Raw genomic sequence first — 10,741 nt, forward strand, 5'->3', positions numbered from 1 at the left:
TGTATTGATAATTCATACAATTTATACAATTAAATCAATATCAGTCGGAGGTACTTGCGATAGGGGATTGCATATTGTTGTAAGTACTAAAATATTAGTAATTTGAATGAAATATTATAAAAACATAATTTTTACAACAAACTTAACCACTTAATCCAACACGCAAAAAACACCAACTAAGACAAACTGTAAAAATATTTTGTGTGAAAAGGTTTGAAAACTTCATAGAATTGATAAAAAAGAGAAACTTTTATATTTATTAAGAATAGAAAAACTGTGAGAATCTTTAAACTTAAAACATTTGAACCAGGGTCATTTGGTCCAAAAACATGCCTTAAATGAGAAATGTTACTAATAATTGCAATATACCTCCAAAAAATCAATAAACGTGTTTATAATTTTAACAACTCTGAACAATTTAAAACCATGCTCTCTGAACACGTTTATTTATTTATAATCACTTTTGGCACTAATGATCTGAACATAATTTATAAAGAAAAAATATTTATCTTAGAACATTTGCAGCTTCATAAAAATTATTAGTTCTTTCTTATACCTTCTAGATAGCTATCAAAATTCTTGAATTCTTGGTTTTCCTTCAACCATTTTCCTAGTAGTACTCTTATTACCTTTGAAATTTTTTTTTGCTTACTGATGACACACATTTTAAATATACAAGTAATTTTAATAATAAATTTTTTGGAACGATTATTAAAAAATCTCACAAAAAATTAATTTTTGAAGATCAAGAACAGTGAAGTGTTTTTTTATTGCCTATTCAAATGCTACCATAAAATATTCACATTAGCTAATATTCAACACACAATCTATAAGAATCTGTTAATATTAAAAGGTTTGAAACATCATTCATTACTTTTGATAAATTGTTTATTATTTTGATAATTTGTTAATATTTTTTTAAGATCATGGCATGTACTCATGTAACAAAATCCTTCTTCGCCGTAACGATGGCATTTCTTTTTGTTTCAATAGCTGCAATTGATGTGAGCGTTTGCAAGGAACAACCGATATTAAGTAAGTTACTAACATTTAAATAAATTGATAAATAATATTATGTTTTTCTTAATTGCTGACCAGGTGACTTAAAAAAGTATAAATTGATTTTAAAAGATCTTGGTAATTCACCAGACTAGACAATCACTATTGTTTTTAAACAAGCAATGCAGAAGTTTCCAGCACTTCAACTTTAGAACCATATATTACATTTTGTGTGATTTTTCATTATACTAAATATGGTTTATTTATAAATATGTTGGAATATTATTTTCCTAGTGTGGTTGCAGCCATATATAGACCTGATTTGCAGAAATTTCACAGTTCTTCCTCCAAGTTCTGAAGAACCAGGAGCAGCAGAATCACCAAAGCCTGGTAAGAGTTTATTATTTTTAATAAAAAAGAAGCTAAAATAAATTTTTTTTCGACATTTACAATTTACTTTGAATTAAACATATCTTTATAATTTTCCAAAGATACTGTAGATCAGACTACTACTGAAGTTCCCGAGTTTGTGGGAGATTGTGAATCGGCGACCACAGAATTGTACAATGCCTACGTTTGCGGGTTTATCATTCTCTTGTGCATTGTAAGAATTTAATTTTTATTTATTCTTTACATATTGTGACAATGTATCTAAATTTCAATTTCCATTTCATAGGATGTGTTATTGTTTGTCCAACTTCCGAAAAATCATTGCCGAGTGGCTCCTCAGCCATGTAACTCGAGTTATTGCAAAAGCTCGTGTTCGAAGAATACAGAATGTTCCTGTTGCCCAAAGGAGTCGAAGGGAACGGTAAATTAAATTTATAAATTTATAATAAATACTAGCTGACCCGGCAAACGTTGTTTTGCTAAGTAAGGTATATTCTAAACAATTTCTAGAGAATCAAAAATATTAATACTTTTAGTGCATAAGAATGTGTTGTTTGAATGCTATATACAATGAGGTATTATAAACCCCATTAGTTTATCTATATTTTGTCAATGCAATCAAACTGGAAATTTCATACACTTTCTAAAGAAAACATAGTATAATCCAATCCAAGTCTTTTTTGGTCTTTCGACTTATTGATTACGTTTCAAGTCTTTCAGATTCTTTTGGATTCTGGATTTTGTGTATAATTGTAAATAATACTACTGAGCTTATAAATTTCAAATTTCTGCGAGGAGTGATTTGAATATGAATTAAGTATTTCTTCTTTAGCCTGCTTTTTGAAAAGTTTCAAAAACATTCGATGAATTGAAGTAAATTTAATAAAAAGTATACATGTAGAGCAGGGCGAGGCACAAAGGTCCAATTTGACTTCGAGCAAATATAAACTATATTGTGAAAACCAAACCAATTATATCACAACAAATAACACATTTCAAACAAACAATTATCTGACTACGTTCAATAAAACTGCCAACTACTTCACCATTGTAGAAATGTGCATTTTGATGTCTTTCAAAAATTTGTTACCTAGGCCTTTTTACCCCATAGACGGAGTAACTTTGAACGGACAGGTGGCAAACAGGTTTAATGTCTTATTTTAATTTTAAAGGTATTATACAAAATAATTACATTTTTAACTAATGCTAAAAAACTACCAACGGAAGAAAATACTTTTATTATGGATTTTCAAAAATTACCGTTTATGTCCCGATAGCAAAGTCATATAAATCAAGGTTATAGCTGGTTGTACATCTTTCTCCCTCTGCTTTCAAATATTGTTATTAAATAATGCTTAACTTTACTGGTTGTCGACACATAGGTGGTGGACCTTTTTAACCCCGGACCTTCACATATTACCATCTATTTTTCGATATATTCTGGTAAATTATAACTGGAAAAATGTTATTTGACAAAACGTTCCTTTGATCGATACCAAATTTAGGTTCTGAATTTTAAATTTAGGTTTAAAATTTTAAAGAATAATATAACTTAGGAAATCTTTTATAAATACCAATGAGTATATAATTATACAAATGAGATATTTCAGAGCACCGTCTTTGAGAAAAATATGATTTGCAAAGAAAAAGTGCTACAACGCCAAAAAATGCATTTTCATATTAACATTTCAAAAAAGTTGGTATTTTGAGTTTCTAGTAAAACTTTCGGCCAGTTTAATAACGTTTTTATGTATAAATAAAGCTACAAACAAAACTACTTACTACAATTTAATCATAATTAAATAATATTCATGTAAAACTTCCTATTAAACGTAATTGCACATCATCTGTCAAACCGTTTGACATTTGACACGTTAGCCATCGTCCATTGTTTTATTTAAATTACGCTTCTACAAAAAATTTCAAATTAAAAATGTAAAGATTCTACGCGATTTTGAAATATTATCTCACCTTTCCGACCATCTCTTGATTGGCACAAATTTTTCAAGACTTAGACTGGCCGAATTGCTTTAGCCGTTTTCGAGTTTTACCGAATCATTTGATCGAGAGCTCCATTTTTATATATAAGATAATAAATATTTCTAGTCTATACAAAATTTGTTTTCTTATATTACAGAGGTTGAAAAAGAGGCTGATTAAATGTATAGACTACCACAGATTTCGGCAATGCGCGTCAATGCAATCGGCATCTTCCTGTAGTACCATAGGCCCTTGCGGCCCAGGTTGCACCCATGGATCATGCTGTGGTGCCGGAGGAGCACCGTGCACACAAGGCGATGGCCCCGCAACTTGCTGTGCTTCAAAACCAATGATTCCTGGCGGTCCTTTTACACCCGCCCATGGTCCCGGAGCCACATATCCCATAATACCGGTATCAGCAAAAAAGAGCTCTATGCCCGCGGGGCCTAGTTGTGGAGGTCCAAGTGGCGGAGGTCCTGCGCCGCATGGGCCCGGACCTGGAGGACCTGGTCCTTGCGGAAGTGGCCCAGGACCCCACGGGCCTGGCGGTGGCCCAGGACCCCACGGGCCTGGCGGTGGCCCAGGACCCCACGGGCCAGCTCCTGGAGGTGCAGGTGGCTGTGGTAGCAGTCCAGGACCACACGGACCAGGTCCAGGTGGCCCGGGTGCTTGCGGAGGTGGTCCACCATCTCACGGACCTGGTCCTGGAGGTGCAGGTGCCTGCGGTAGTGGTCCAGCATCTCACGGGCCTGCACCTGGAGGTGCAGGTGCCTGTGGTGGGGCTCCAAGACCCCACGGACCAGGTCCCGGAGGTCCGGGTGCTTGCGGTGGTGGTCCGGCACCACACGGGCCAGGCCCTCATAGTGGTACTCCTGGTGGTCCTCACGGAGGACCCCACGGGCCGGGTCCTGATCATGCGGGTCCTCACGGTGGTCCTCACGGAGGTCCTTATAGGCCAGGACCCGCGGGTCCTTTTGGTGGTCGTCCAGGTCCTGGCAATGTAGGAGCGCATGATATTGCTGGCGGTGGTCAGAGTCCTTGTAATCCTGGGCAACAATCTCCTGGTTGTCAAAAGTCAGCTGATCCTGGGCCACAAGGACAGTCCCATCCTGGAGAGTCGTGCAATTCAAAAGGACCTTGTGCAGGAGAAGAAAGCCCACATGGTCCAAATGCAGAAGCTCCATGCGATTCAAAACCATGCGGTCTAGGAGTCGGAGGGCCTTCTGGCCCCAACCGCGGTGGACCTTGCCCTGAACAAGCGGATGAAAATATATCGGAATCCAATGCACCGTGCGATTCAGGCGGTGCTAGCCCTGCCCCACTAGCTGGTGGTGGCGGTTCAACTCAAGACGACCAAAAAAGTATTTTCTCAACGCAAACTACACCCAGAGCATTAATGCCACCAAATTCAGGACCCCGCAGCGGCATGGATCCATATAATGTAAAGTTCAGTCCGAGTGTGCGTGATTCCTCATCCAAAGCGCCTTTTCCTAGTGGACCGGGTCCCGGACATCACAACGCGGCATCAAATTTTCCAGGATCGCCTCCTGATCATCGAGGTCATATTGTAAACAATCAGTACAACACTACGGCGAATCCAAAATCTGGGCCACCAAATACATCATTTCCTCCAGCAAATACAATGCGTGACCAAGATCCTCGGAACCCGAGTGGTGGTCAATATCCGCCAATGCACTACAATCAAGGTAATCGTGGTCCTGTACCAAACCCCCGAACCATTGGTCAATATAATGCACCGCCTGAAAATGTATACGACAGTGCACCGGCTTCACCTCAATTGCCGCAACCAAATACCCAGAGAAAGTGCGGAGGCGGGATGAACAACTACCAACAAGAGACGGACACCATAAGTAAAACAGATTCTGATTATTATAGAGAGAAATCTCCTTTTGATACGAGTTCATTATCTGAATCAATGTACTCTGACAGACCCTCATTGTGTCCAAAATTTAGCGGAATCTTGTCCAATGACAATGATACTTCTCGATGCTCGGAGCAAATCATAGCAACTCAAATGATTATTCAAGATCGAACGGTGGCCAAAACAGCCTCACCACGGAGAATAACTGAAAAGAAACATCTTACGATTCAAGAAAATCCTGTGGCCAGAAAAACGTCTGCTAGCAATGCGGGTAGAAAGATACAGCAAGTGGTTAACGAAAGATCAAAATGTAAAGATGACATGGATGTTAAAATTTCGGCGCCAAAGACCCAATCAAGCGGCGAGATGAACCCTAATAAATCGCCATCGTGTATCGTATGTCTAAAACCGATTTCATCCACTGAGCCTTCAAAGTCTGAAATTGAGGACAAGGAAAGAAAATTAACAGAAATTGCTTGCACATCAAGTCAGTTGAGCTCGCAACCTACTACAATGTCTCCAAAAGAATCAGGGGAGTATTCAAGTACTGACACGAGCAGAACAGCCACGCCTAAGCGAAAAGGTGCTTTTAAGAAAACATCAAAATCTTCCATCGACAACAGAATCCACTGACGATGTTCCGAAAATGCGAGAATCTAAGAAAACAATTTACAAAACAGCTAAAGATAAGGTTGTTGCAAAACTTTCTAAAAATCGTGGGATGAGCAAAGGTAAACTACACTTGGCAATTAGTGGAAGTTCTCTTGAAGAACACAGGTTGGTGTAATAAATAAACTTATAAAATATATGGGGAAATTCCACCTCATAGCATGACATTGTCATTGACACGTTTTCTCATGCTTGTTTATTGGTAGTGAAAACCGTGAAAATGTTCATCAATTAGCTATGTGATCAGGCGTATTTTACATACAAACAAGCAAGGAAGAATCTTATGATAACTGCGTCATCGAAGATTCTGTTATTATAACATTCTTCCTTGCTAGTTTATATGAAAAATACGCCTGATCGCACAGATAATAGATAGACTAGCAAGAAATGAGCATAAGATAGCGTTGCCATGACAAAGCTATGCTATGAGGCAGAATTACCCCCAATAATCTGGTATAATTAGTTTGTTTATTCCATTTTTTAATTGCAGAAAAGTGTCTTCACCTAAACGCTCTTTGGATATAGATACAAAACGAAGGACCTTATTTAGAGCTAAATCTACCTCGGAGGATAAAGTGATTTTACCGCGTGATCATGACTTGAAACCAGTCCCTAGGTCAACCAAAAATTTGAAGGAAAATGAGATGGTTGCTGAAAAACCTAGAGTTATCTATAGATCCAGTAAGGAAAAACCTGATGAAGATAAATCAAAGAGGTACTTGTTCAAAAATATTTTATTACCCAAGTGCTAGTTAGTTAATTTAAACATATTTCTCTTTCAGGACTCGTGGAAAAGATGAAGATGACGACCAAAAATTACATATTCGCGAAGTCTTAAACGCGAATAACAAACCATCAGAACGTCTTCCTGCGGGCCTAGAAATCAAACCTAAAATTCACCACAAATCTAGCAGAGAACTAGGTCCAACCACTGCTCGAAGTGTTTCTGAAGTAAAACGTCCAGCCAGTGATCAACCTACCACCAAAGTAGCCTCTACCAACGATTCTGATGAGGTTTGCGATGTTTTATTCCGGCGCCCCCTTGAAAGTGCCTCGCATAACGTAAAAGCAGCCCCCAGAGCAGTTCGCACTGCTTCAAACCAGAACAAGGAACAAACCAGATTGGAGGTGGAAAAATTGGAGCCCTTAAAAGACGTGGAAGAAGATAAGGGAAGTGTGGAAGTTGAATGCACTTGTATGAAGACTGACAAGGGCGTGCATAGCAATTGGCAGTATAGGAAGTTCTGCAAGTTTCATAAGAAGTATACGTATTATTAATTAGGGAGGAGAAGAAATAAAAATGACTTTAATTTAGAAATGCAGATGTTCAGAAATGGTTAATGTTGAAATATCAACTATCTTCAATTATAATTAATGGAATTTTATGTGTATTTTTATTTTTCTCATTTGGTAAGGTAATAATGTTTGTGTGAAGTATTATTTAAATAATAATATTATCTAATCAGCATTATGCAGAGACCTGCTGTCTAACTAGCCCAAACATTTTCTAACTAGCTGAGACATTTCAGACCATCCAGGACATTTTTAGACTAACCAGAATATTCTCAGACTATCCCGAACATTTTTAGACTAGCCACAACATGTTTCTACTAGCCGGAACATTTTTTTACTAGTCTGAACATTTTCTAATTAGCCAAATCTTCTCAGTTTATCTAAGAAATTTTTAGACTAACCAGAATATTCTCAGATAATAGAATATTTTCAGATAAGCCAGAGCATTCTCAGACTAGCCAAATATTTTTTAGTACTAGCTAGAACAATTTTCTATTAGCCACAACATTTCAGATTTGCCAGAGAATTTTTAGACTAGCCAAAATATTTCAGATTATCTAGAACATTATTAGACTAGCCAGTACATTTTTCTAATGTTCTGGCTAACATTTGCCTATAAGCCAGAACATTTTCAAACAAGCTAAAATTTTTCAGACCAACCAGTACATTTTCCCCACTAGCCAGAACATTTGTTTGCTAGCCAAAGCATTTAGAGGCTACCCAAATATTTTCAGGCTATCCAGAACATTTTCCTACTAGCCAAAAGCATCTTCAAACCAACACGTATTTTGTTTTACTAGCCAGGACATTTTCTAAATAGCCGCAGCATTTACTAACTAGACAGAACAATTTCTAACTAGCCAAAGCATGTTCAGAACACCCAAAATATTTTCCTACTAACCACAACATTTTTCTACTAGTCAGAACATTTTCTTACTAGCCAAAAGCATTTCAGACCATCTAGGACATTTTTAAACTAACGAGGACATTCTCAGACTGGCTAGAACATTTTCAGATTAGACAGAGCATTTTCAAACTAGCCAAAATATTTTTAGACTAGCCAGAATATTTTCCTACCAGCCAGAACATTTTCTAACTAGCCAAAAAAAATTCAGACTAGCCAGAACATTATTTTCTTATTAGCCAACAGCATTTCAGACTATCTAGGACATTTTTAACTTATCAGAATATTCTCAGATTATCCAAAGCATTTTCAGACTAGCCAAAACATTTGCCTACTAGCCATAACATTTTCTAACTATCCAGAACATTTTAAAACTAGCCAAAATATTTTCACACTAGCCAAAATATTTTCAAGTAGCCAGGACATTTTCAAACTATCAACAACATTTATAGACTAGCCAAAGCATTTTCAGACTATCTAGACATTTTTTGACTAGCCAAAACGTTTCCAGACTATCTAGAACATATTTTAACTCGACTGAATATATTCAGACTAGCCAGAACATTTAGGTACCAGCACTAACAAATTGAATAAAATTTGAATATTAGCTAAATCATTTTCCAAATGTATTTGAATTTATATTTTCTTCAATATAATTTCATAAACAGTCAATCAGAATATTTAAATTCAAATTTCTGACAAAAAATAAAACCCCTGTATCAATTTCTCTATATTAAAATTTATTAGGCAACTCATAATTACTGTAACAACAAAATTCATTTCCCAAATTATTCTTATGATGCGGTACAAAACCAGTTCTTTTAACCCCAGTTCTTTATTCGCCAACTCCTCTCGTAGCACTCGTTGCTGCATAAGATAATTTGTGTTTCGATAAATGTTTTGCAGTTTTAGACGCTTTAGTTAAACACTCTTCTGCTAAGAACGGTGGATCCATTATTACCAAGTCGAAATATTTTTCTAGCTCTTTAGGCAGATTTAAAGGTTCATTGTAATCATAGAACACAAAGTCTTCATGCACAGCAAATCGTTTATCATATTCCAATAATTTTACTAAAAGGTAAAGGAAATATTGTTATAATTTATTTTATTTAATGGATGTATTTGTGGTTGGGTAATGTACCTTTGATATTCTTTTGTGTACAATTTTCTTTTAAGTGTTTATATAATGAAGGACATGATATTAGAGCGACATGTGCTCCTTCATCTACTGAGTTTATTATGATGTTAACTAAACTCTGTATTGTGTTATCGTCGTACCAAAACTGGCTTAATTGCTAAAATTTAAAATTATAGGTGTATTTAAGGAATTTTGATCATTATATTAAATATATTTATTTTATTTATCCTTTTTATTTATTATCTTGATCAAATTTTTGCATTATCAAAAATAATAATACTAACTGAAGTATATATTTTTTGTTGCCAAGTAAGTTAAAGTTTAATCATAAATTAATTACCTAGCCCCTCGATTATATTAATAGAGTGTGTCAATATAAGTTTTTCTGGTGTCGTAGATAGACGAACTGGAAGACATCTTTAAAAGTTCCAAATTGTTTTTGATAAAAGATCAGTAGAAAAATACATAGATTGTTAGAATATTATTTTGGAAAAATGCTGCTGAAGAAGTATTTATTGGAAAAGTTAAAAATTATATGTAATGCTGTTTTCTGAAGCTTAAATTTTTGCTTAAATATAATTCCGATAAAAATTCTAAAAATATATTACAGTATGTGATGTATGATAAAGTTGCTATAATAAATGATAGCAAGCAGTGTAACATGTTCGCAGAGTAAAAGTTTCAACCAATTGAAAAAATTGACAGTGATTTTATTTTTAAATTAGTTGTAACACCGAAAAATTGATTAAACACCGTTTATAAAGTCAGATTATCAACATTTTAATTGTTTTATACTAGATAAATTCTATAGCATCCACATCAAGTATTGCGCTTCTATTTTATGCAATAACATAAACATACCCAAGCTTATTAGTGACTACAGGTAAAAGATAAGTTATAAGAAAATACCTGCATAATCAGTTAGATAGTACCCTTGGGTATTATAATATTACATAAGCCCGAGGTTAGATGAAACTAAATTCAAAATATTCGACTTTAAACGCTATAGCTTTCATGTTATAAGAAAATGAATGCTAAGCATTCATGTCCACAAATGTGTTAAGTCGAGATTAGATATTAGCATAAAATGTACTTTTAGAATGATGCTTTTGCTGTAATAAATTGAACAAAATATACTTTACAATTGGCATATTCGCTAAATGCATTGTACATTAGTTTTGTCTTTTATAGTCATCCTGGTGAATAAATTGTAAACCTTCCAAAGACTTCCAAGAGCTATATTTAGTGTATCAAATATCAAAATATTAATATGTATTTCCAAAATTACCCAATTTTCATGAAACTCAATTTTTTCATCGTTTTGTTTAGATATAATATCTTCCTAGCAGCCTGCTCTGCATAAAACTGTTGTAAAATATTGAATGTTTCTGCTGATAATTGTGGTACATCATCATCGTCCATTGTAATAAATAGATTTTAATCAAATTAATAAATATATTTTTAAATTATTTATTATTATTATTAT

General features: G+C 35.1%; 1 protein-coding gene and 1 pseudogene across 1 annotated transcript; one reads left to right on the top strand and one right to left on the bottom strand.

The window, feature by feature from the left end:
* Nucleotides 1-968: 968 nt before the first annotated feature.
* LOC113388385 (collagen alpha-1(III) chain-like) lies at nucleotides 969-5,884 on the top strand. The gene is made up of 5 exons (XM_026625770.1): nucleotides 969-1,035; nucleotides 1,294-1,389; nucleotides 1,491-1,603; nucleotides 1,676-1,810; nucleotides 3,527-5,884. Exons 1-5 carry the CDS (start codon nucleotides 969-971, stop codon nucleotides 5,882-5,884), a joined length of 2,769 nt encoding a protein of 922 aa, XP_026481555.1.
* A 3,068-nt stretch (nucleotides 5,885-8,952) lies between these two features.
* LOC113388386 lies at nucleotides 8,953-10,677 on the bottom strand (annotated as a pseudogene).
* Between the last annotated feature and the right edge of the window lie 64 nt (nucleotides 10,678-10,741).

This window comes from Ctenocephalides felis, unplaced genomic scaffold (genome assembly GCF_003426905.1).
Source record: "Ctenocephalides felis isolate EL2017-DRISC unplaced genomic scaffold, ASM342690v1 CF-g0.4_SCAFFOLD_03572, whole genome shotgun sequence".
NCBI lineage: Eukaryota > Metazoa > Arthropoda > Insecta > Siphonaptera > Pulicidae > Ctenocephalides > Ctenocephalides felis.

Excerpts from the sequence above, each read along its gene's own strand:
- LOC113388385 (XM_026625770.1), top strand. The coding sequence starts at position 969 with ATGGCATTTCTTTTTGTTTCAATAGCTGCAATTGATGTGAGCGTTTGC. Across the intron at positions 1,036-1,293 it reads CAAGGAACAACCGATATTAA|TGTGGTTGCAGCCATATATA; the intron begins GTAAGTTACTAA and ends TTATTTTCCTAG. Across the intron at positions 1,811-3,526 it reads CAAAGGAGTCGAAGGGAACG|AGGTTGAAAAAGAGGCTGAT; the intron begins GTAAATTAAATT and ends CTTATATTACAG.